This window comes from Aquarana catesbeiana, linkage group LG04, assembly GCF_042186555.1.
Source record: "Aquarana catesbeiana isolate 2022-GZ linkage group LG04, ASM4218655v1, whole genome shotgun sequence".
NCBI lineage: Eukaryota > Metazoa > Chordata > Amphibia > Anura > Ranidae > Aquarana > Aquarana catesbeiana.
In genome coordinates this window covers 381,271,752-381,299,063 of record NC_133327.1, presented here as the reverse complement: position 1 = coordinate 381,299,063, position 27,312 = coordinate 381,271,752, and the positions used below count along the sequence as shown (strand labels likewise).

Sequence of the window (27,312 nt, the reverse complement as noted above, 5' to 3'; positions counted from 1 at the left end):
AGGGACATAGTAAATATCTCCAAAACCGTGTAGGCTTAGGAGATATTTCAAGCACCTACAGTTAAGCCTTAATCTAGGCTTACCTGTAGGTGAAAGTGGTCTGTAAGGGTTTATAACCACTTGCTTACTGGGCACTTAAACCCCCCTCCTGTCCAGACCAATTTTCAACTTTTAGCGCTGTTGCACTTTGAATGACAATTGCACGGTCATACAACACTGTACTCAAATGAAATTTTTATCATTTTTTCCCCACAAATAGAGCTTTCTTTTGGTGGTATTTGATCACCTCTGCGGTTTTTATTTTTTGTTAAAAAAAAATTGAAAAAGACCGAATTTAAAAAAAAAAAAATTATATATTTTTTATATTTTGTTATAAAATTTTGCAAACAGCTAATTTTTCTCCTTCATTGATGTACGCTGATGAGGCAGCACTGATGGGCACCAATAGGTAGCAGTGATGGGCACTGATGGGTGGCAGTGATGGGCACTGATGGGTGGCAACAATGGGCACAGATTGCTTACACTGATGGCAGCAAAGCTAGGTGGCACTGATTGGCACCACTGGTGGGCATTGATAGGTGGCACTTGTGGGCATTCATAGGTGGCACTTGTGGGCATTCATAGGTGGCACTGCTGGGCACTGGCAGGTGGCAATGACAGATGGCACTGGTAGGCTCAGATGAGGCATATGTGCCTCCTTCCTCTTCGGGACCGATGTCCCTTTAACATAAGCCGGTAATCGGCTCTTTTTTCTCCTCACGCTGACAGCGTGAGGAGAAAACGAAACCGATTACCGAGCTTCTGTTTACATCATGTGATCAGCTGTCATTGGCTGACAGCTGATCACATGGTAAGGGGCCGGGATCGGCCCCTTACTCGGATCTGTGATCATCCGAGTCTCCGTGACTCTGTGATCACAGAGCCCGCACCGCGCGTCGTGCAGGGAGCGCGCGGTGCGCGTGCACAGGGGAGGACGTCCCATGACGTCCTCCCGGAAATTGAGGTCCGCGCTGTGGCCGTCATTCGGCTATGGCCTGGACCTCAAGTGGTTAAAGATAATGACAGATAAAGATAAAGAAAACATGACAAGAATACTTAACTAAAGATGCTGTTTCACCATGGAGTCCCATCTGCGCATACAGCATGGCTGTTGACCAGGTCCAGATACATGTCTCATGGCAGTTCTGGGTGAGACTAACCTATTTCAATTTAGGCTGTGGTATTTAGACTTGTGCATAAGGAATAGACAACCCCAAAGTCAGCTACCTTTGCAATATGACCCTTCAAGAACTTGGTCAGTTTAAAATTACACATTCCTATAAGATGAGTCATTCAAGCTAACCAGAATAACCATGATATTAGAGGATTTATTAGATATTTGTGAGGCCAACATTTATAAGGAATATGAAATATGCAATTTTCCTATCACTGCTTAACTTATGGACCTATTCCATTAGGAGTGTCTTTGGTGGTCATTAAATTGCTGTCATTGGAGATAATGATGACAGTACAGCAGGACATAACCTGTTTTGGATAATAGCAGTAAAAAGGATTTTAAATGCCATCACATTGTAAATCATTTGCTGTGTAGGGACATAAAAAACAACTTGAAATCAAAACTTTAGAGCACTGAAAACAAAGATGACACCCAATTTAGCCAGTCACGCTTTACTCAGAATTGGATAAGATGTTAAAAGGTAAAGGGACAGGGTTCAGCTTAGTTGGGCAGCTTGGCTCAGTAGTCATCCAGGATTTATATAAATGTGACTGTTGCGACCCTTTGTACTTAATAAACCTGTGCTACACTGAGTGAGGGGGTCAGATCAGACAACAGAAAGGTATAATTTTTTTAATATTGTGAAGTATGTAACATTTACACTGTCATTTCTATTTAAATGAACTCATAGAATTGTTGAATTTGTAGATTTACTACAATGGCACAAGAAGGTCTGGAAGAGGCATTGAATTATTTTCTATTCAAGCATAAGGGCATTTATTTCCATACTGGAATCACGACACCTGAAATTGTAGATTCATTTGAACACATGGAAATTAGAGACAGTGATGTATATTTGGTCACATATCCGAAGTCAGGTAATTATTATTATTATTATTAATGACTGAGTAGCACTAAATGCAACATTATTTATTAAGTTGATAGAGCGGGGATGAGTTGAAACTGTTACATTTTGCATAAAGTGAGGAAAGGCAAACCGCTGTTAGGTTTTTATTGCTAATAATGACAGAAAGCCAGCACACCAAACTGATGAATCAGATGATCAGATTTTCTAAAGTCCCATGTCAGTAAAATAACACTTTTCTAGAGCACAACTGCACTCCTTCTCAAGCAGAAAACAGAGACAACAAGGCCCCTTCCACATGGAGCGGGCTCCATTGGAGTCTGTCTGCTCAGTGGGGACTCTGTCCGCTGATCCCCGCTGAGAAAGGCGGATGGCTGGTCTGTTTCAAAATGAAATATGAGGCTCTAAAGCTCTACCTGTTTGTGCTCCATGTTCAGGATGGAGAGCAGCTCTGTGATTGTGGGCAGTGGTGGGCTGAATGTCAGCCAGTGTGCATTCAATCTCCAGAGGTGCACTCCATAGATGGGAAGTACTTACAGAGCATTTATGGTGATGTATTTTATGTTTCTTATGCCGCGTACACACGATCGTTTTTTCCGTCCGAATAAACTCTGATGATTTTTCTGGCGGAGTTCCGACGGAGTTCCGCTGAAACGGACTTGCGTACACACGATCACACCAAAGTCCAATCGTTTAGAACACGGTGACGTACAACATGTACGACAGGACTAGAAAAAGGAAGTTAAATAGCCAGTAGCCAATAGCTGCCCTTGCGTCATTTTGGTCCATCGGAATAGCATACAGACGAAAAGTTTTCCCGATAGGAATTGATTCCGTCTGAAAGATTTAAAACATGTTCTATTTGTAGGTCCGTCAGAATTTTCGAAAGGAAAAGTCTGATGAAGCCCACACACGATCGGAATATCCGATTAAATGATTCCGTCTGACCTTTTCTGCCGGAAAAACCAATCGTGTGTACGCGGCATTAGTAGGAAGATGTGTCCAAGGCAGTTGCAGGGAAACTGGTATGGGCTGAAAAGAAAACAATATAAATTTGAAAAATAAAGCAATGTAAAAACTGTTATATAAAATGTAATAAAATATCCCTAAAATTCTCAGTTCAAATGGCTCAAGCATTCGCACAGGCTTCATGTATAATTGTTGTATTTTGTCCAATATGTTTATTTCCTTTGGTCGTCAGGTCCATCTAGTGGCCATAATAAGGTATTTTTCTGAAATTAATAAATAAATAAATGGATGTTGCGTAACCTCCCATGTAACATTAACAAAGTAAAAATGTGTGTATACAATAAGTGACACTACAACAGTGTCCTGAGAACTATGTCTTATTTACAATCAAAAGTCCATGCTCATAAATGTGCAAAATTGTTGCAATAAAAATGCCAAGTGTTCTTCAATGAAATCATGAATTAACAGTACTAACACAGTCCCACACCTCCTGGTGTGATGAAAGTGCTTATCGACCACTCCACATGTGTCACCTCAGTGCTCACAGAATTTTCACCTTCATATAGGAATCTATGTGCCAAATTTATATTAGCCAGTTGATATTCAGTTTTTCTGTTTCACTTATGGTCCTCTGGATATCCTTATAAGTGTGTCTAATGTACTTGGGTACTGGTGCCCTTTAAGGCTCTGAATAGCTTGTCTAGTTTACATAGGTTGGACTTGATGGACTTGTGTCTTTTTTCAACCTCACCTACTATGTAACTATGTAACTATGTAGTCGCAAACATGTCAGGAAACAAACATATGGAGAGTGCCTCCCATAGTGTGGTCTTTTAAGATACAGCATTTTATTAAAGTTAAAATGCGCTTACATGTAAAAAACATTAAAAAAGCCAATAAACTTTAGAACAAGAACCCAGAAAAACACCCTCTTACATCGACTTATGGTCCGTGGCTCCGAGATGCCCTACACATTACGTCAAGCCCACGTGACTTCTTCAGGAGAACTGCAGCAATTTTGCACATTTATGAACATGGACTTTGATTGTAAATAACACCTAGTTCACAGGACACTGTGGTAGTGTCACTTATTGTATGCACATATTTTCACTTTGTTAATGTTACATGAAAGGTTGCACAACATCAATGTATTTATTTATTAATTTGTTTACAGAGTGTGGGAAAACATTACAGTGATTGTAAACAATCAGCTTCTAAAACAACCCATTCAGTTTAAAATAGAAATGAAAGGAAAAACATTTTTGTATAGATATAAAAAAACATTCTAAATACCTTTTTTTCCCTTTTTTATAAGTGATCAAATTCCTTCTGCTCTCAGTTGCAAAAGAGCTAGGTGGCAGGAGAAGCAGCAGTACACTGAGCTTCCCAGTGAATGACTGTGCAGCGGGGGCGTGTCAGGACAAGTCTGATCATTGGAGGAGAGCACACTGAGTTCCCAGTATAGCTAGAGAACTGACCACACTGTGCTCTCCTGCTTAGTGTGGTCTGTTTTAATAGGAAAGCAAGGGGACCTGCAGGAACAACAGTGATTTCACATAAAGGAAGCAATACAAAGAAAACGGGATATTTTCTCATACAAGTACATAGTACAGCAGGCACATATCAGGAATATGAAGTGTTGGGGTAACAAACGCTTTAAGGTGTTTGTAGCAACCAGTCACACTTGTGTTTTGGTTTTGCAATTTTTCACTGTATTATTTATACGCATTAATTTCCTCTTATACAAAGGGAGCACAGAAGTTCATACACTTTCTTTTCAGTCTAACCACAGCCCCGGAAGGATTTACCACCTTCCTGACCAGAGCACTTTTTACAATTTGGCACTGCGTTGCTTTAACTTGAAGACAAAGCCCTTTCTGACACTTTTTGTTTACATGAAAAATTATTTTTTTTTTTGCAAGAAAATTACTTTGAACCCCCAAACATTATATATTTTTTTAAAGCAAAGGCCCTACAGATTAAAATGGTGGGTGTTTCATTTTTTTTTCACACAGTATTTGCGCAGCGATTTTTCAAACGCATTTTTTAGGGAAAAAACACACTTTTTTATATTTTAATGCACTAAAACACACTATATTGCCCAAATGTTTGATGAAATAAAAAAGATGATCTTAGGCCGATTGCTTGGATACCAAACATGATATGCTTTAAAATTGCTTACAAACGTGCAGTGGCAGCAAAATAAATACATTTTTAAAAGCCTTTAAAAACCTTTACAGGTTACCACTTTAGATTTACAGAGGAGGTCTACTGCTAAAATTACTGCCCTCGATCTGACCTTTGCGGTGATACCTCACATGCATGGTGCAATTGCTGTTTACATTTGACGCCAGACCGACGCTTGCGCTCGCCTTATCGTGAGAGCAGGGGGGACAGGGGTGCTTTTTTTTTTTCTTTATTATTTTTTTGCATTTTTATCTTATTTTTAAACTGTTCCTTTCATTTTTTTTTTTAAATCATTTTTATTGTTATCTCAGGGAATGTAAATATCCCCTATGATAGCAATAGGTAGTGACAGGTACTCTTTTTTGAAAAAATTGGGGTCTATTAGAACCTAGATCTCTCCTCTGCCCTCAAAGCATCTGACCACACCAAGATCGGTGTGATAAAATGCTTCCCCAATTTCCCAATGGCGCTGTTTACATCCGGCGAAATCTAAGTCATAAAATGCTCGTAGCTTCCGGTTTCTTAGGCCATAGAGATGTTTGGAGCCACTCTGGTCTCTGATCAGCTCTATGGTCAGCTGGCTGAATCACCGGCTGCATTCTCAGATTCCCTGTTGAGACAGGAGAGCCAGAGAAAAACACGGAAGACGGTGGGGGGGGCATTCCCTCCCACTGCTTGTAAAAGCAGTCTAGAGGCTAATTAGCCACTATGATTGCTTTTACATGAAAGCCGACCGCTGGCTGAAAAGAATGATACCAAGATGATACCTAAACCTGCAGGCATCATTCTGGTATAACCACTCAAAGTCGTGAATGGCGTACCTGAAGACAAAAAAATGGTTAACAATAAAGCACAGTAAACGGTAAAGTATAAAAAATTGCATAACTGAAAAGCAAACATGATAAAACATAATAACAATAAAACATTGCAGAATAGAATACAGTAAAAAAGAGCAGAACAATAGAGAGAGAAAAGAGAGAGAGAGAACAATGAAACGACAACTATTTTTTTTTTTTTTTTTTTGTGTGTTTTACACTTTTTTTTGTAACTGTAACTTTTATAACTGTAACCGGTTCCAGGTTCGGGTCTCTCAAAATGCGATGGCATCTTGGGAGACCCTGTGAAAGTGTGCCTAGTCTGTGCAATGCTGTACCCTACGCTAATACTCAACTAGTGAATGGTAGCGTTCAAAACATTCACCAATGCAAAGACCAGGATTGTCAGGACAGGAGGGACAATAATAGCAGGTGTCACGCCTATATCGGCGCTTGCTGCAGACATGACATCTTTTTTGGGGGGGTTCATTGGGTAGGGGTACTCGGGAGGACATAAAGAAAATGCCTCTCCTGCAGCCGACTGCATTTGGTTGGGGATGTGAATGGGGGAAGTACGGGCGCTGCAGAAGTGGTGGGTTCCCAATTAGGATTGGCGAATGCAGCAGGAAGGGCATTATGGGCACAACGGGCCTGTGTTTGTCTTCTTCTTGGTGGCAGCGGGACACTACTTGTGCTTGCCACCTCACCAGCTTGAACTGCACTTATGGGACTCGCCACGTCACCAAGTGTTACTGCAGTGCTGGTTTGACTACAACTGGGGTGTACTAGGCTGCTGGCGCTTGCCAGTTCACCAAAATGCTACCAAAAAAAACTGTTAGCGATCGCAGGGATCAGGCCTGACTCTGCGAACGCTGCAGTTATGCATTTAGTGTTTTGTAAGTGGCAGTGATTGATCGATACTGCACTTGGGTGGGCTGGGCCGGGCGGAGGGGCAAAACGCAGGTGATAGCAGGTATCAGGGCTGATCCCGCTAACACTGCGTTTTTGGGAACCCTAAACTGCTGGGGATGCTAGTATAGATCTGATCGGATCAGATATTGATCTGTTCAGATACTATACCACTAAGGGAAGTGTATGCTGCGTGCGTGGGTGTTAGCAGTACTGGCACTAATCTGACGCTGCCTGGGACGACTTATATCACCGCCGGGCGATCAGGGGGCTAAACCTTTATTAGGTAATAAACGGCGGGTGCCCTGACACTATAAAAAATAAACAAACTAACCAGCGTCACCCGTAACGGTTATACGGTGATCACTGGTGAAAGGGTTAACTAGGGGGCAATCAAGGGGTTAAAACATTTATTAGGTAGTATATGGGGGTCCCTGTCGCTATAAAACACTGACGGCGAACCAAAATATTTACCTCCCTAACTAGCATCACCAGCGACACTAATACAGCGATCAGAAAAATGATCGCTTAGCGACACTGGTGATGGGGGGTGATCAAGGGGTTAAAACTTTATTAGGGGGGGTTAGGGGGGTACCCTAGACCTAAAGGGGGCTAACACTTACTGCCCTACCACACTAACTGTCACAAACTGACACCATGCAGTAATCATAAAAAAAAAAAAAACTGCTTGGTGTCAGTGTGACGGGGGGGGGGGGGGGGTGATCGGGGGTTTATCGGGGGGGGGTCGGGGGGTAAAGGGGAGTGTAAAGTGTGCCTGGCATGTTCTACTGTGTGTGTTGTGTTGTGCAACTCACTCAGATGTCTTCTCTCCTCGGTGCCGGAACGGAAACTGCCGAGCCGAGGAGAGATGACATCACATCCCCTGCCTCTGTGTACTACACAGAGGCAGGGGAAGATTCTCATTGGCTGGGAGTGATCGCGAGGGGGGGCACGAATGGATGGCCTCCCCCTCATCTCTGATCGCTGCCAGACCAAAGCCGACCGCCCGCGGGAAGGCAATCACGTACCAGGTACATGATTTTGCCTGCCCGTGCCATTCTGCCGCAGTATATCTGCGTTAGGCGGTCGGCAAGTGGCTAATTGTCTGAAATACTTCAATCAGGAAAATACAGTCAGGTCCATAAATATTGGAACATCGACACAATTCTAATCTTTTTGGCTCTATACACCACCACAATGGATTTGAAATGAAACGGACAAGATGTGATTTATCTGCAGAATTTCAGCTTTAATTTGAGGGTATTTACATCCTAATTAGGTGAACGGTGTAGGAATTACAACAGTTTGTATATGTGCCTCCCACTTTTTAAGGGACCAAAAGTAATGGGACAATTGGCTGCTCAGCTGTTCCATGGCCAGGTGTGTGTTATTCCCTCATTATCCCATTTACAAGGAGCAGATAAAAGGTGCAGAGTTAATTTCAAGTGTGCTATTTGCATTTGGAATCTGTTGCTGTCAACTCTCAATATGAGATAGAAAGAGCTGTCAGTATCAGTGAAGCAAGCCATCATTAGGCTGAAAAAACAAAACAAACCCATCAGAGAGATAGCAAAAACATTAGGTGTGGCCAAATCAACTGTTTGGAACATCCTTAAAAAGAAAGAATGCATCGGTGAGCTCAGCAACACCAAAAGACCTGGAAGACCACGGAAAACAACTGTGGTGGATGACCAAAGAATTCTTTCCCTGGTGAAGAAAACACCCTTCACAACAGTTGGCCAGATCAAGAACACTCTCCAGGAGGTAGGAGTATGTGTGTCAAAGTCAATAATTAAGAGAAGACTTCACCAGAGTGAATACAGAGGGTTCACCACAAGATGTAAACCATTGGTGAGCCTCAAAAACAGGAAGGCCAGATTAGAGTTTGCCAAACAACATCTAAAAAAGCCTTCACAGTTCTGGAACAACATCCTACGGACAGATGAGACCAAGATCAACTTGTACCAGAGTGATGGGAAGAGAAGAGTATGGAGAAGGAAAGGAACTGCTCATGATCCAAAGCATACCACCTCATCAGTGAAGCATGGTGGTGGTAGTGTCATGGCGTGGGCATGTATGGCTGCCAATGGAACTGGTTCTCTTGCATTTATTTATGATGTGACTGCTGACAAAAGCAGCAGAATGAATTCTGAAGTGTTTCGGGCAATATTATCTGCTCATATTCAGCAAAGTGCTTTCAAACTCATTGGACGGCGCTTCACAGTGCAGATGGACAATGACCCGAAGCATACTGCAAAAGCAACCAAAGAATTTTTAAGGCAAAGAAGTGGAATGTTATGCAATGGCCAAGTCAATCACCTGACCTGAATCCGATTGAACATGCATTTTACTTGCTGACGACAAAACTGAAGGGAAAATGCCCCCAAAAAAAGCAGAAACTGAAGACAGTTGCAGTAGAGGCCTGGCAGAACATCACCAGGGATGAAACCCAGCGTCTGGTGATTTCTATGTGTTCCAGACTTCAGACTGCAAAGGATTTGCAACCACGTATTAAAAAGTGAAAGTTTGATGGATGATTGTTAATCTGTTCCATTACTTTTGATCCCTTAAAAAGTGGGAGGCACATATACAAACTGTTGTAATTCCTACACCGTTCACCTGATTTGGATGTAAATACCCTCAAATTAAAGCTAAAAGTCTGCAGTTAAAGCACATCTTGTTTGTTTCATTTCAAATCCATTGTGGTGATGTATAGAGCCAGAAAGATTAGAATTGTGTCAATGTCCCAATATTTATGGACCTGACTGTAGCACATTATAGCCAGTAGATGGAACTGACGATCCAGGAGGAAATGATTATTATTATTATTATTATTATTCAGGATTTATATAGCGCCAACAGTTTACGCAGCGCTTTACAATATAAAAGAGAGACAATACAGTTATAATACAATACAATAGGATTAAGAGGGTCCTGCTCAGAAGAGCTTACAATCTAATAGGGTGGGGCAGGTGGTACAAAAGGTTGTAACTGTGGGGAATGAGCTGGTGGAAGTGGTAGGAGATTAGTTGGAGACATGATAGGCTTTCTTGAAGAGATGAGTTTTCAGGGATTGCCTGAAGGTAGCAAGAGTAGGGGATAGCCGGATAGATGGAGGTAGCGAGTTCCAGAGGATGGGAGAGGCTCTGGAGAAATCCTGTAGACGAGCATGGGAGGAGGAGATGAGAGAGCTTGAAAGCAGGAGGTCTTGGGAAGAGCGGAGAGGTCGATTTGGGTGATATTTGGAGACAAGATTAGTGATGTAGCTTGGGGCAGAGTTGTGAATGGCTTTGTATGTTGTGGTTAGAATTTTGAATTTAATTCGCTGGGTGATTGGGAGCCAGTGTAGGGATTGGAGTAGAGGGTTGGCAGACACTGAGCGGTTGGTAAGGTGGATAAGTCTGGCAGCAGCATTCATGATAGACTGAAGAGGGGATAGCCTATGGAGAGGTAAGCCAATGAGAAGGGAGTTGCAATAGTCAAGGCGAGAGATAACAAGGGAGTGAATGAGGAGCTTGGTGGTTTCATTTGTTAAAAAAGGGTGCATTTTAGAGATGTTACAGGGGTGAATTCTACAAACTTTTGACAACGATTGGATTTGAGGCTGAAATGACAAGTCAGAGTCTAGGATTACACCTAGTACCCTGGCGTGAGGGGAGGGACTGATGGTTGCATTGTTGATTTTGATGGAAAAGTCATGGAGGGGGGGAACGGGTGGGGGGAATATTGATAGCTCAGTTTTAGAGAGATTTAGTTTAAGGAAGTGGTGCGACATCCATGCTGACATATCAGTTAGTAAGTTAGTAATGCGAGAGGAGACTGAAGGAGTGAGGTGAGGAGTAGACAGATAGATTTGGGTGTCATCAGCGTATAAGTGGTATTGGAAGCCGTGGGCAGTTATTAAGTGACCAAAGGAGGAGGTGTAGAAGAGAAGAGAAGGGGTCCAAGAACCGAGCCTTGGGGGACCCCCACAGAAAGGGGCAATGGAGAGGAGGAGACAGAGTTGTAGGTGACACTGAAGGAGCGCTGTGATAAATAGTCAGAGAACCAGGATAGAGCAGAATCTCGGAGGCCAAGGGAATGTAGTTTATTGAGAAGGAGCGGGTGGTCAACAGTATCAAAGGCCGCAGAGAGGTCAAGTAGTAGGAGTATGGAGTACTGGCTGTTGGTTTTAGCAGTTAGTAAATCGTTAGTGAGTTTTAGTAAGGCAGTTTCCGTGGAGTGCTGCGAGCGAAAGCCAGACTGTAAGGGGTCAAGAAGGTTATTTTCATTGAGGTAGGAGCTAAGACGGTTGTAGACTAATCGTTCTAGAAGTTTAGAGGTGAATGGGAGCAATGAGATGGGTCTTAAGTTGTTCAGATCGGTAGGGTCCAGTGAGGGCTTTTTAAGAATGGGAGTGATCTGCGCATGTTTTAGAGGGGAGGGGAAAATGCCACTAGAGAGGGAGAGATTGAAGATGTGGGTGAGGGAGCATAGGATAGAAGAAGAGGGTGACCGTAGTAGTTGTGAGGGAACAGGATCCAAGGGAAAATTGGTTAGGTGGGCATCCGAGAATATTTTTGTAACCTCTTCCGTAGTAGCCAATTCAAAAGAGGAGAGTGTTGAATGTGCTGCTAGGCAAGGTATGTTGGGTGGGGAAGACGTACGCACAGTGGAGATGTCCTCACGAATTGCATCGATCTTGTTTTTGAAGTGATTGGCAATCTCTTGGGCAGTGAGTGATTTAGTGGGTAGAGGGGGTGGTGGACGAAGCAGAGAGTTAAAGGTTGAGAAGAGCTGACGGGGACTGGATGACAAGGAATTAATAAGAGAGACAAAGTAGGCTTGTTTGGCAGCATGGAGGCATGAATTGTATTTTAGAGGGGCAGATTTATATAGGGTGAAGTCTTGCAGGCATTTGGTTTTACGCCACAGTCGTTCAAGAGCACAGCAATGTCTCTTGAGATTTCTAGTGTTGTCAGTTTGCCAGGGTTGTAACGGTCGGGGCCTGATTCTGCGTGTGGTTAGAGGAGCAAGTGCATCTAGTGATGATGAGAGTGAACTGTTGTAGACAGAGGTGGTCAGGTCAGGACAGGACAGGGGAGAGATTATGTCATATAGGTGGTCAGTAGCAGAATAGAGAAGAGAAGGGTTAAAGTGGCGAAGGTTTCTACAAGTAATTGTTTGCTGCTTGGAGGGATGGGTGGTTGGAGGCAAGGATACAGTGAAAGTAATGTAATAAACATATTGGAAACAATATGGCAATTACTTGTGTTTAAAAAAAAAAAATGTTTAGCAGCATTATCTAGTGATTTTATGAATGGAACAAAAATGTGAATATTCAAAGAACTATTGCCCGCTAGTGATAAATCCATATGAATTATTATACATACACAATAATTCGGAAAAGTAAAAAAAAAAAAAAAAAAAAAAGACAGAGAGTGATTGTATGAATATGATGACTTGAACGAATTCAGTGCATTCATTCAAGCCATGAGGAAATACAGTACCAAGTTTGTGAATCCACATCATCTCAGCATCACTTAATCTATTCATTCTATTATAGTATGTTGAACCTTGGATAAATTAAATAGGCGTTAGATAGATCACCTCTTCGCCTGAAGGCGCCCTACTTGGGCTATGCTTCTTCTTTCTTCTTCCCTCCTTTCTCTATTCTGCCTTGTCACCCCCCCTCTTTTTTTGTCCATGGTGGGGCTTTGGTTATTTTGGTACTGCTATATCTGGCTTGTAAGCTTTCCGGTCTGTTTTTTTTTTTTTGCACAACCCACTTTTTGTCTGTTTTCTGCACTATTCATTTTTTTATTTTTATTTTTTGTATTGACCCCAGATTGTCAGGTGCATGTCTAGTGTTTTGCTATTTTGTATGTTAAAACTTCAATTTTTTTTAAATAAAATTAGATTGAACATAAATAGGTGTTAGAGGTAAAGTCTTCTTTACAATATTGTGAAAAATGTTTTGAAAAGCAAAGATACTGGAAGTTAGTTTGTACATTTAATCTTTGTTTATTCAGCCATTTATGCTGTGTTTTTTAGTGTTTCTGACATACTGAATCTGACAGGTACATTTTATCACACAGATTACATATTTGGGTGGATTTGTTTAAGGTAAATAGGCTTTATATTTTTCAAGGGAATTTTCCCTAAGAATAGTGAATGTGGGGAAAATTCACTTTGCAAACAATACCGAATCATCTGCAAGGAAGATGTAAAAAAGTCAGCTGAGCTTCACCTCATTCACTAAGCTAAGGAAAAATTTCCTTACACAGTGAATATCCGATTTACTTTTGATGAATCAACTCCATTGTGTCTCATAGTCCACATATGTATAAATTGTTTTTATTGTTTAAGTAATGAAAGTTTGTTCATGTGTAACAAAATGATAACGTAGGCATTTATTTTGCTGACATTAAGCCCTCATGCACACAGGCTGTTAAAATAACGTTATGAAAACGCCAGTATCATTGCAGTGATTTTTTTTTACTTTTTTCAGCGTTTTTGCAATAGCGTTTTTGAGCGTTTTTGAGCGTTTTTCCGCGTTAGCATTTTTTAGCGTTTTTTTTTTTTCAAAAATTTTTTTTTTTTTTTTTTCAATGGATCAAAAACGTTAAAAAACGTTGGTGAATGACGTTTTTGAGCGTTTTTAAGCGTTTTTCAGCGTTAGAGCGTTTTTACAGCTGAAAAACGTCTCTCAGAACCCACTGGTCCTGGGTTTTTTTTACAGCTTAAAAACGCCTATGCCACTTGCAGCTCAAAAACGCCTAGGTGGGCATGAAGCCATAGACTAACATAGACAGGCCTTTTTAAGCTGCAAAAAAAGCTCAAAAAAGCAGCTGTAAAAATGTCCGTGTGCATGAGGACTAAGTCTTCTTGTGTTATTTTTTTAGTGGCTCTATTATTAGTCTCAAAGAATATTGTGTTCTTCAGATCTTTGGTATACTATCTTGTCTTGCTCTTCAAAAAAAATGTCATACAGCTGATATTATGGAGCCATGGCTTATAACTTAAAACATGTAAATTACTATTAATATTAACAATTTTAAAGGGCATTTTAGAAATCATGAATATTTAGTGATTTACAGCGTTTGCTGTAAGGATAAAAACATGTAAAAACTACTGAAATGTTATTTGCAGGTACAATATGGTCACAGCAAGTTTTAAATCTGATCTTTAATGAAGGACATAGAAATGGATCAGAAGATATTGACAACATGACCAGAGTTCCATGGATTGAATATAATTTATACAACATTGACTTTAAAAGCCGACAATCTCCTCGCCTCTTCACATCACACCTGCCTTACTATCTTATGCCAAAAGATCTCAGGTTCAGGAGAGCAAGAGTAAGCAACATGGGTGGATTTTTAGTATTTTAATTTATGTACAAATAATAATAATCATATTGATATATACATGTAATGCTGAAATATATAAATGAAAAAAAAAAAAAAATATATATATATATATATATATATATATATATATATATATATATATATATATATATTTTTTCTCACAAAAAGTGAGTACACCCCTCACATTTTTGTAAATATTTTATTCTATCTTTTCATGTGACAACACTGAAGAAATTACACTTTGCTACAATGTAAAGTAGTGAGTGTACATCTTGTATAACAGTGTGAATTTGCTGTCCCCTCAAAATAACTCAACACACAGCAATTCATGTGTAAACCGCTGACAATAAAAGTGAGTATACCCCTAAGTGAAAATGTCCAAATTAGGCCCAAAGAGTCAATATTTTGTGTGGCCACCATCAGTGCCGGGACAAGGTCATTCGGTGCCCAGAGCGAAGATGGCAAACTGCGCTCTACCCCCCCCCCCCCCCCTGCCCCCACCGGGTGTAAAGAAAGAGTCCGTGTAATTTCAAAACAAGAAAACAGCAAATGTGCTTGTAGAAAGGCCTGTTAACGTTTTTTTCTGTCAAGGCCCATGTGAACATACTAAAGTTTTTAGTTTTGCATTATTTTTTAATTATCTCATGAAATAACACTTAAATGTTTTATGCAGAATTAAGTTATAAAAATAATTATTAACAACAACTTTATCAGTGCCCATCAGTGCAGCCTCATCCGTGCCCAACAATGCAGCCTACCTGTATCCATCAATGCCACTTCACTTGTGCTCAACAATGCAGCCTACCTGTATCCATCAATGCCACTTCACTTGTGCTCAACAATGCAGCCTACCTGTGCCCAACAATGCCGCTTTACCTGTGCCCAATAATGCAGCCTACCTATGCCCAACAATGTCGCTTTACCTGTGCCCAACAATGCCGCTTTACCTGTGCCCAATAATGCAGCCTACCTGTGTCCATCAATGCCGCTTTACCTGTGCCCAACAATGCAGCCTACCTGTGCCCAACAATGCCGCTTTACCTGTGTCCATCAATGAAGCCTACTTGTGTCCCTCAATGAAGCCTACCTGTGTCCATCAGTTCAGCCTGTGTCCATCAATGCAGCCTGTGCCCATCAATGCAGCCTGTGCCCATCAATGCAGCCTGTGCCCATCAATGCAGCCTGTGTCCACCAATGCAGCCTGTGTCCACCAATGCAGCCTGTGTCCACCAATGCAGCCTGTGTCCAACAATGCAGCCTGTGTCCACCAATGCAGCCTGTGTCCAACAATGCAGCCTACCTGTGCAAGGGAAGAGAGCAGAGGAAGAGGATTGCTGGCCGGATCATCAGAGCGCCGAGGAGGATCACTGTAACAGCTTTCATTTCAATTGCCGTGTGTTACCGCGGCTCGCTGTCACATACAGCCCCGCCTCCTGACCTGGGGACTTTGATACACGTCACACGTCCCTGGATTGGACTGGTGTTCTGTCTATCAAGGCCCCCGGACAAGCGGTGAAAACACTCGGCAATTGAAATGAAAGCTGCTACAGCGATGTTCCTCGCTCCGATGATCCGGCCAGCTCTCTCTTCTCTTCCTCTGGGCGATCGCTGGGAGAAGAGCTCCCATTCAACCCCGCCTACCAGCAGCCCACGGTCACCAGCCCTCATTTTCCACTCAAAATGCGAGTAGGCGAGTGGAAAATTTGAGGGCTGATTTAAGGTCCATAAAAGCATTGTCACTTTACCATTAAGTTTGCACTTGTTGTCATTCTGGTTCTCCCACGCTGCCTGGGCGTTCGCTGCACAGAGTCCCTTCCTCCTACAGTGATCACTCCGCACGCAGCAGGACTAGTGGGATGTCCCACACACGCTAGCCGGATCATAACAAAAAAAAGTCAGCGGCGGCTGCGGACATTGCAGGGACCGCTCATGGACACCAGTGTCTGTGTGTGGATACCTTGCCAATTTCTTTCCATGCTGCATATTACACAAATTAAATAGCATTGATCATTAATCTCTGCTCAGCCCCCTCCCCTCTGCCTGTCCTGCCATTTATTATTCTGTTGCTGCAGCCTGCAGATGCAGTCAGAAATATCTGTTGTTTTGCATACTTTATTACAGAAGCACGGTCTGAAGCACAGTGTCACTGTCACACACTGCTTTGGTTTCACCTCCAAGTTCCTAGTTCCAGCTAGAGCCAGGCTCCTCTAGGTTGCAGCACCGACACAGCTTCCTGCGCTCCTCTGAGTCCTCCCACCCGCCTCCGGCCTTAAGTGAGGTCACACTGCCTGGATGGGACTAACAAGGCTCCTCTGTAGGGGGTGTGAACAAAAGTGAAGCACAGCGTGCTGACAGGGAAGGGAAATGAAGCCAGGTCTTGCTGTGCCAGGTGCAGGAGCGCACTCGGCACACTTACAGACAGTTTTTCTGGGAACAGGCAGCGGCGCTGGCTAAAGTGTATAGTGACACCTGCGAGTGCGCCCCCCTCCTCCAGAAAATTGTACCTCCCAGGGCATCCACCCCTTCCGCCCCTGCCTTGTACCGGCCCTGGCCACCATTATTTTCCAGCACTGCCTTAACCCTTTTGGGCATGGAGTTCACCAGAGCTTCACAGGTTGCCACTAGTGTCCTCTTCCACTCCTCCATGATGACATCACGGAGCTGGTGGATGTTAGAGACCTTGCACTCCTCCACCTTCCATTTGAGGATGCCCCACAGATGCTCAATAGGGTCTAGGTCTGGAGACATGCTTGGCCAGTCCATCACCTTTACCCTCAGCTTCTTTAGCAAGGCAGTGGTCGCCTTGGAGGTGTGTTTGGGGTTGTTATGTTGGAATACTGCCCTGTGGCCCAGTCTCGGAAGGGAGGGGATCATGCTCTGCTTCAGTATTTCACAGTACATGTTGGCATTCATGGTTCCCTCAATGAACTGTAGCTCCCCAGGGCCGGCAGCACTCATGCAGCCCCAGACCATGACACTCTCACCACCATGCTTGATTGTAGGCAAGACACACTTGTCTTTGTACTCCTCACCTGGTTGCCGCCACACACGCTTGACACCATCTGAACCAAATAAGTTTATCTTGGTCTTATCAGACCACAGGACATGGTTCCAGTAATCCATGTCCTTAGTCTGCTAGTCTTCAGCAAACTGTTTGCTTCTGTTTCTTGTACATCATCTTTAGAAGAGGCTTCCTTCTGGGACGACAGCCATGCAGACCAATTTGATGCAGTGTGCGGTGTATGGTCTGAGCACTGACAGGCTGACCCCCCCCACCCCTTCAAACTCTGCAGCAATGCTGGCAGCATTCACATGTCTATTTCCCAAAGACAACCTCTAGATTTGACGCTGAGCACGTGCATTCAACTTCTTTGGTCAACCATGGCGAGGCCTGTTCTGAGTGTAACCTGTCCTGGTAAACCGCTGTATAGTCTTGGCCACCATGCTGCAGCTCAGTTTCAGGGTCTTGGCAATCTTCTTATAGCCTAGGCCATCTTAATGTAGAGCAACAATACTTTTTTTCAGATCCTCAACTGCCAGGAAAATTGTTCGGGATGCAAAGAAAAACCCACAATTAACTTCAGGTGAAATACAGGACTCTCTGAAAACGTGTGTGGTTGTTTCAAGGTGTACAATAAGGAGGCACTTGAAGATGGGCTGCATGGTCGAGTCACCAGAAGAAAGCCATTACTATGCAAATGCCACAAAGTATCCTGCTCACAATACACCAAACAGCACACAGACAAGCCTCAAACCTTCTGGCACAAAGTCATTTAGTGTGATGAGAACAAAATTTAGCTTTTTGCCCACAACCATAAACACTACATTTGGTGAGGAGTCAACAAGGCCTATGAAGAAAGGTACACCATTCCTACTGTGAAACACGGAGGTGGATTGCTGATGTTTTGGGGATGTGTGAGCTACAAAAGGCACAGGAAACACAAGGCCAAGTCGACCTGTCATTGGCTACAGCAGAATAAAGTGAAGGTTCTGGAGTGGCCATCTCAGTCTCCTGACCTCAATATCATTGAGCAACTCTAGGGATATCTCAAACGTGCAGTTCATGCAAGACAGCCCAAGAACTTACAGGAACTGGAGGCTTTTTGCCAAGAGAAATGGGCAGCTTTACCATCTGAGAAGATAAAGAGCCTCATCCACAAATACCACAAAACACTTCAAGCTGTCATTGATGTTAAAGGGGGCAATACATGGTATTAAGAACTGGAGTATGTAAACTTTTGATAAGGGTCATTTGGGTAGTTTCTGTTGTGATTCTGATTTGAAAAGAGCCTACCTGAGCCTATCAGTTGATTGATAATAAATGGCTTTAGCCAAACACTAACCATTTGCTTGTCTTCAGCAAACTGTTTTCTTCTGTTTCTTGTGCATCATCTTTAGAAGAGGCTTCCTTCTGGGACGACAGCCATGCAGACCAATTTGATGCAGTGTGCGTCGTATGGTCTGAGCACTGATAGGCTGACCCCCCCACCCCTTCAACCTCTGCAGCAATGCTGGCAGCATTCACATGTCTATTTCCCAAAGACAACTGTAAAGAAGTTTTTGTGTTATCATTCATATTCTCTGAAAAATGGCCTAAGAAGTTCTGCCAGGGTATGTAAACTTATGAGCACAACTGTATATGTATATAATACAGGCGGTCCCCTAGTTACAAACGACTCCTACTTACAAACGGAAGGAGACAACAGGAAGTGAGAGGAAATCTGCTCCTAGGAAGGGGAATTTACTCCTGTAATGCCGCGTACACACGGGCGGACTTTTCGATCAGACTGCTCCGACGGTCTTTCCGACGGACTTTCGAACGAACGGATTTGCCTACACACGATCAACCAAAGTCCGATGGATTCGTACATGATGACGTACAATCGGATTAAAATAAGGAAGTTGATAGCCAGTAGCCAATAGCTGCCCTAGCGACGTTTTTTGTCCGTCAGACTAGCATACAGACGAGTGGATTTTTCAACCGGACTCGAGTCCGTCGGAAAGATTTGAAACATGTTTTATTTCTAGGTCCATCGGAGTTTTGGGGAAAAAAAAGTCAGCTGGAGCCCACACACGATCAAATTGTCTGCCAGAGTCCGGTCCGCCGGGCCAAGTCTGCCGGAAAGTCCGCTCGTGTGTACGCGGCATCAGAATTATCATGTGAAAAAGGGGTCTCTACTGTAGCTTTATCACCAATCCTTGTTTCCTCAACAACCCAAAATTTTCAAAATCCAATTGTCATTGGGACAGAAAGTGAGATTAAATCTTCTGAACAGGGGCACAGACAGCAAAACAAATGTTACAGGGGCATTAACCCTTCCCTATGCTATCCAAAAAACGTAAAAATTATTGTTTGGGCTGAAGCTACACTTAAAAAATGTACCTGTTCTGACTTACAAACAAATTCAACTTAAGGACAAACCTACAGACCCAACCTTGTTTGTAACCTGGGGACTGCCTGTATATATATTATATATATATACACACACACACACACAGTGGGGCAAAAAAGTATTTAGTCAGCCACCAATTGTGCAAGTTCTCCCACTTAAAAAGATGAGAGAGGCCTGTAATTGTCATCATAGGTATGCCTCAACTATGAGTGACAAAATGTGGAAACAAATCCAGACAATCACATTGTCTGATTTTTTTAAAGAATTTATTTGCAAATTATGGTGGAAAATAAGTATTTGGTCACCTACAAACAAGCAAGATTTCTGGCTCTCACAGACCTGTATCTTCTTCTTTAAGAGGCTTCTCTGTCCTCCACTCATTACCTGTATTAATGGCACCTGTTTGAACTTATCAGTATAAAAGACACCTGTCCACAACCTCAAACAGTCACACTCCAAACTCCACTATGGTGAAGACCAAAGAGCTTTCAAAGGACACCAGAAACAAAATTGTAGACCTGCACCAGGCTGGGAAGATTGAATCTGCAATAGGCAAGCAGCTTGGTGTGAAGAAATCAACTGTGGGAGCAAAAATTAGAAAATTGAAGACATACAAGACCACTGATAATCTCCCTTGATCTGGGGCTCCACGCAAGACCTCACCCCGTGGGGTCAAAATGATCACAAGAACGGTGAGCAAGAATCCCAGAACTACACGGGGGAACCTAGTGAATGACCTGCAGAGAGCTGGGACCAACGTAACAAAGGCTACCATCAGTAACACACTATGCCGCCAGGGACTCAGATCCTGCAGGGCCAGACTTGCCCCCCTGCTTAAGCCAGTACATGTCCGGGCCCGTCTGAGGTTTGCTAGAGAGCATTTGGATGATCCAGAAGAGGACTGGGAGAATGTCATATGGTCAGATGAAACCAAAGTAGAACTGTCTGGTAGAAACACAACTCGTCGTGTTTGGAGGAGAGAGAATGCTGAGTTGCAACCAAAGAACACCATACCTACTGTGAAGCATGGGGGTGGCACCATCATGCTTTGGGGCTGTTTCTCTGCAAAGGGAACAGGACAACTGATCCTGTACATGAAAGAATGAATTGGGCCATGTATCGTGAGATTTTGAGTGCAATCCTCCTTCCATCAGCAAGGGCATTGAAGGTAAAACATGGCTGGGTCTTTCAGCATGACAATGATCCCAAACACACCGCCCGGGCAATGAAGGAGTGGCTTCGTAAGAAGCATTTCAAGGTCCTGGAGTGGCCTAGCCAGTCTCCAGATCTCAACCCTATAGAAAACCTTTGGAGGGAGTTGAAAGTCCGTGTTGCCCAGCGACAGCTCCAAAACATCACTGCTGTAGAGGAGATCTGCATGGAGGAATGGGCCAACATACCAGCAACAGTGTGTGACAACTTTGTGAAGACTTACAGAAAACGTTTGACCTCTGTCATTGCCAACAAAGGATATATAACAAAGTATTGAGATGAACTTTTGATATTGACCAAATACTTATTTTCCACCATAATTTGCAAATAATTTCTTTTAAAAATCAGACAGACAATGTGATTGTTTGGATTTGTTACCACATTTTGTCTCTCATAGTTGAGGTATGCCTATGATGACAATTGCAGGCCTCTCTCATCTTTTTAAGTGGGAGAACTTGCACAATTGGTGGCTGACTAAATACTTTTTTGCCCCACTGTGTATATATATATATATATATATATATATATATATATATATATATATATATATATATATATATATATATATATACATACACACACACACACACATATACATAATATTATATATATATATATATATATATATATACACACACACACACACATGCACACACATTTTTAATATTTCTCTTTTTAATCCTTACAGATTATCTATGTGAGCAGAAATCCAAAAGATGTCTTGATGTCATTTTATCACTTCTATAAATTATACACCCAGTTACACATCACGTTACAGTGGGAAACCTTCTTGGACCTGTTCATGTCTGGGAGAGGTAGTTCACTATTAAATATTATATATAATGAATAGAATACCCACTGGTTACATACTTGCACTAACTTTATATAACTTTGTATCTGCACTAACCGCAAAAAAAAGTTTTTTTTCTCTAGTTTTGGATAGTATGGGAAGAGTTTAAACCTCTGTCAGCAAAATATTGCCTCTATTCCTGTTCCAGAAAAAAAACTAAAAATGTGTTCATCTGGATTTCTCTTCTGGCAATAATGGTCTCCGGGGTAAATAATAAAGTTAGATCCACTAATAACAATAGAGAGAAAAATACAAATCTGATAGAGGTTTTAGCCTTCCCCTAATCTACACAAAACAATAAAAAAAAGTTTTGGCTAAAGTTATATTTTCAGTTATTTCACATCATTTTATTGGAATGCACATGCACATGCCATCACATGCATAAAATTTTGGGAACATTCCTTTATTTTTCAGTGATTGGCGGGTCATGGTTTGATCATCTTAGAGGCTGGTACACCCACAAAGAGGACTACAATATTCTTTTTATGACTTATGAGGAGATGAAAAAAGCAAGTACTACCTAATTGGTGCTATTTGATAACTGGTAGATTTGTGCTTTTACAAATGAAAATAAATTATTCTGCCTCCATTACCAATTTAAATATACTATAGGTTGTGTTTTTTTTCTGAATGTGTCTTACAATAGTCAATTTTTCTTTAGGATCTTAAATCAGCTGTAATGAAAATATGCAACTTTGTGGATATCAAGCTTGATGACCAAGAATTAGATACAGTTGTGGAGAAATCATCATTCAAAACAATGAAACAAGATCCTCTTGCTAATTATCAATTTATTCAAAAGGATATCTTGGACTTTGAAAAAGGAGACTTTCTTCGCAAAGGTAAAGTTTTGTTCAGTTATTTCAGTTAACAAATAATAGTAGTGTGTTGAGAGGGGTTTCGCCTGCAGAGCATGCAATTTCAGACATCTATAGGAGATATCTGGTATCGTAAGTCGACTTTTCAGATAAAATAGGATTGATTTACTAAAGGCAAATAGGCTATTCACTTTGCAAGAGAATTTGCCTTAGAGCTTAGTTATTTTGTGTTGAAGTTTCACTTTGCTAAAAATACCCAATCAAGTGCAAGAAAATGAAAAAAAAACCATATGTTTTGCATGTGTAGCGCTACTCCTGAGGAGCTGTTGGGTTTGTTGGGTCCCCTATTCTCTGCCCTCGACTCTTGAAACTGCTCGGTCCCCCCTTACACACCTGGTTTAAAGTTACTCATACCTGTGTAGTTTAACTGCTTCCAGACCGCCCCACCCATATATACTGCGTCAGGGCGGCCCTTCAGCGTAAAATCACCTACCTGTACATGATTTTGTTTCCTGTGTCTGGGACGCACGCGCCACCGGTGACCAGCTCCCGCTGTGATTGGAAACAGTGGGAGCCAATCAGCGGGGCCGGCCGACATCCGCCGATTGTTCCCGAGGCAGACAGAATGGCGGTCTGTCTATGTAAACAAGGCAGGTTGCCGTTCTGTGATAGGAGAAGACAGAGTTCTTGTGTTTCTGCTAAGCAAGAACACGTATCTCTGTCTTCTTACAGTACAAGCATCCCCCCCCACAGTTAGTAAGGACTCCCAGGGAACACATTTAACCCTTTGATTGCCCCTGATGTTAACCCCTTCCCTGCCATTGTCATTAGTACAGTTACAGTGCATATTATTTATCACTGATCACTGTATTAGTGTCACTGGTCCCCCAAAAAAGTGTCACTTAGTGTCCGATAAAAATTCCATAAAAATATTCCATAGTTTGTAGATGCTAAAACTTTTGCGCAAATCAATCAATATACGCTTATTGAGATTTTTTTTTTTTTTTACCAAAAAGATGTAGCAGAATACATATTGGCCTAAATTGAAGAAGAAATTTGATTTTTTACATAATTTATTCGATGTGTTTTATAGCAGTAATTCAAAAATATTGTTTCTTTTCAAAATTGTCGGTCTTATTTTGTTTATAGCGCAAAAAATAAAAACCGCAAATACCACCAAAAGAAAGCTCTATTTGTAGGGAAAAAGGGACATCAATTTTATTTGTGTACTGCGTTGCACGAGCGAGCAGTTGTCAGTCAAAGTAACGCAAAAAATGTCCTGGTCATGAAGGGGGGTAAACCTTCCAGAACTGAAGAGGTTAAGTGGTAATGTTTTCCACTCTTTGATACTACACAGAAAATAGACCACAAGCAACTTACGAATTAATAACATAATTGTATTATTGAAGGGTAATCAAATGCAACACATAGAACAAGTAAACAGAACAACAGAATACCTGAGATTAACTGGCAGGCAGATTAGCCTCACCTATGACCATTAATTTACGCTTCAATAAGGCTAAGCCTTAGTCAATACACTAGTCCACACAGTATCATTAAAAATAGCATCAACTGTGAAAGCATAAATAACAAAGAAACCTCATTGTAACACTTATCAAAGTTAGTCGGCTGTCGCTGGGGCCCTTTGGTAAGGCGGCGCATGTAAAGCTGTCCCTTTAATTTATCCGCAAAAGATGCCTAATGGGCTGTTGGGTAGGGATTGATCTCTATGTCATTAACTTTGGGCTGAAAGAGGTTAAGCTTGGAAGTTCTACTCACCACTCCCGGGAATACCATGGATCAGGTCCAGTATGCTTGGAAATCAATGGTCCTAGAAGTCAGGTCCTCTCTGATGTGGTGGTACACTGCACAGGTCTCCCCAGCTTGGTTTCTAAGGCACAGCAACTCTGTAGCTCAGTCTCTCTCTTGGGTCCTCATCTGTCTGTCCTCAGTATAGGCAAGCACCACATTGGTCCACTCACACTTGTTTCCACACACTGCCTGCCTGGCATCCTGCAAAGACTCCTGCACAGACTCCTGCACTGGGCTGTAGTTTTGCCTGGGAAAAAGCTATATCTCTCCTCCTGCTGACACAGAGCATCCTGGGTATTGAAGTCCTGCAGCCCCTAGGAAACTACAAGTCCCGGTGTACTTTGCAGGAGGCATCATCATCCTCCGCATTGGATCGTACTTTCTACTCAGAAGGGATGGGGGGGAGGAAGCAGGAGTGAGTAGGAGATTACCCACAAAGCTGCTGTGTTACAGCTACCTGTACACAGCCAGCAGGTTGGGTGAGTCGGGGACAGAGAGCACACACATATACGTGCTCAGCCCACTCCACACAACAGCAAGAAATGGAGAGGAGAGTGCCAGCTGAAGTGCACCCAGCCCAGGGCTCCTCTCGGCAGTAAAACAGCAGCAGGTGAGGGGGAGGAGTGGGTGGAGGTTCCCAAAACAAAACCGGCAGGCGCCCAGCCACACTTGCATATAATTGGATGGTGGAAGTCAGCAGAGCTTCACCATATACTAAGCTCTGGGGAACATTCTCTTGCAAAGTGCAACTCCTCTTGCAAAGTGAGCTTCCTATTTGTCTTTAGTAGATCAACCCTATTGAACCCTATTGAAACTCTAGCAGACTTAAATAATAATTCCACTTTTGTGGAGACAAAACAATCCTCTCAGGGTGATCAATGTACGATGCAAGGATTTTAGCAAACTTTGTTGCAGATTCCTACCTGTTTTTGCTCTGAAGAAATGGGTATTTGTTTCGCCATGTCTTGCCCAGAGTGATTCTGAATGGGAGTGGCTGATTCATTATAATCACATGTTGCAGTGTCTGCATCCTTTTTGAAGTAATAAACCCTTATGGAGTATCTCACAAAATATTATTGCAGAGGATGCCTAAAACCTGACTTTGCAGAGTTCAAATGCAATGTTCCCCACGCACACATTCAAGAAACCGGCTGTTCAGTGATGCTGGGTGCTGTAATTACCATAGACTGGAAACCATAAATAATTAAAGTGGATACATTTTCATCAGCACACCAAGGACTTCACAAAGGGTCCAAAGCTTTATTCCATGGCCACATGATAAATATACAGCAACGTTTCGGAACCACACAGGGCTCCTTCGTCACTTGCCTGATGAAAAGGCCCTGCGTGGCTCCGAAACATTACTGTATATTTATCATGTGACCACGGAATAAAGCTTTGGATCCTTTGGGGAAATCCTTGGTTTGCTGATGATATTTTCTTCACTTAGTGCAGAGTTCTTTATGCAAGTAGGAAAATACATTTTTGATGGCATTCTGTACATTTATTAGGCAACCATCCAACAGACATGTCTCTGGGCGGTTGTATCAATCCCGTATGTCTCACTGTCTTCATATGCTTATGGCTAGCTTTACTCACAATTATTAAGTTGACCTCAGACAAAAGAAAAAGTGTACATTATGAACTATGGTGCTGTCCCTGTAGGCACATGCAAATCATTACCCTCTTCCGTTAATTATTGTCGTGCAGGACTCACCTACATGTAACTTACCCAAGGTGTTAAAAATAGAACTCATGCCTTTTCTGTTCATTATGTGGAATTTTTCTAAGTTTGCTTTGCATTGCTCACTGCCATCTGTATAAACATCTCCCATTGCTCTTTATCAGGCACTGTTGGTGACTGGAAAAACAGAATGACAGTGGCACAAAGTGAGAAGTTTGACATAGTTTATAAGGAAAAGATGAAGGGTCTACCTTTCAAGTTCTTCTGGGACATCAATGATGAAGAAGCAAGCATGATAGAATGATGTTGCTGAGATATTAAAGTGGCTCTGTTGCTAAATTAAAAACCGTACCTGCAAAAAAGCTATTACATACTTATTTCTCCAACTGCCTGCTCCAATGAAACCTGCTCCATTGATGGGGAAATGTACACCAAAGTCTCCTATACAACACTTCTAACCAATCTTCTCTGTCTCTTGATACTCTCAGGAGTAAGGGTTTGTTTACACTTGTGGCTGCCATTACCACTCCTGTGAAAAGCAATCTGAGGCATTTCACAGGTGGCTTAGAAGCAATAAGTCACCTCTAGGATGCCTGTTTTAACCCCCTCAAAAGGCTATAGCACCACGTCACATCCATGTGCGTTACATGCCGTTGCAGTGTAGCAGATTGGCCTTATTCACTTAAATGGATCACAGTTGGTAGTACTACCCACCAAACAGGACCTGTGGTATAGTTTGTGCAAAGTGCTTAGGTTAAGAAAGTCGGTAAAAACGCAGATTAAACTACTGTATTTGCCACTCTCGGGCCTCAAGTGTAAACTAGGCCTTACTGGCTGTGACATATAAACATTTGTTTATGGACATACAAATACAGTACATCAAGACTGTGTGTATAAGTTCAAATATATTTACTGTTAGTGTGATTTTATATGTCATAATGGTTGCAATTTGTTACACCTTTATATGTTTTTCCCTTTTCACATGCAGTCACTCAATTTTCTTTTGTTTCTCTTGTTTTCAAGTAAAAATAAAGTTATTCAAATTAAATATGCATTGAAGGAAAAAGCAAAGCAACGTTGACAACTTTTGGTACCTATGATCTCAAAAAGAAAGGAATTTATTTCAATATTAGGGATGAACAGCGAATTTCAGCACATTTTTAAGAGGATAAGTTCAATAAATAAATAAATAAATAAATAAATAAATAAATACATACATACATACATACA

The 27,312-nt window shown here is 42.0% G+C and overlaps 1 protein-coding gene and 1 long non-coding RNA gene across 2 annotated transcripts in view; one reads left to right on the top strand and one right to left on the bottom strand.

Moving 5' to 3' along the window:
- The window catches only part of LOC141140217 (uncharacterized), a 123,682-nt gene that overhangs the window by 90,941 nt on the left and 5,429 nt on the right, over positions 1 to 27,312 (bottom strand). Inside the window, exon 2 of the long non-coding RNA XR_012243904.1 lies at positions 26,131 to 26,259. This is a non-coding gene — a long non-coding RNA (uncharacterized lncRNA). The remainder of the gene's footprint in view (positions 1 to 26,130; positions 26,260 to 27,312) is intronic.
- On the top strand, positions 1,706 to 27,130 carry LOC141140216 (amine sulfotransferase-like). Its single transcript, XM_073627133.1, has 7 exons — positions 1,706 to 1,838; positions 1,925 to 2,094; positions 14,093 to 14,301; positions 21,607 to 21,733; positions 22,183 to 22,277; positions 22,430 to 22,610; positions 26,247 to 27,130. Exons 2-7 carry the CDS (start codon positions 1,935 to 1,937, stop codon positions 26,384 to 26,386), a joined length of 912 nt encoding a protein of 303 aa, XP_073483234.1. The 5' UTR covers positions 1,706 to 1,838; positions 1,925 to 1,934; the 3' UTR covers positions 26,387 to 27,130.

Excerpts from the sequence above, each read along its gene's own strand:
- LOC141140216 (XM_073627133.1), top strand. The coding sequence starts at position 1,935 with ATGGCACAAGAAGGTCTGGAAGAGGCATTGAATTATTTTCTATTCAAG. Across the intron at positions 14,302-21,606 it reads TCAGGTTCAGGAGAGCAAGA|ATTATCTATGTGAGCAGAAA; the intron begins GTAAGCAACATG and ends TAATCCTTACAG. Across the intron at positions 22,611-26,246 it reads AGGAGACTTTCTTCGCAAAG|GCACTGTTGGTGACTGGAAA; the intron begins GTAAAGTTTTGT and ends GCTCTTTATCAG.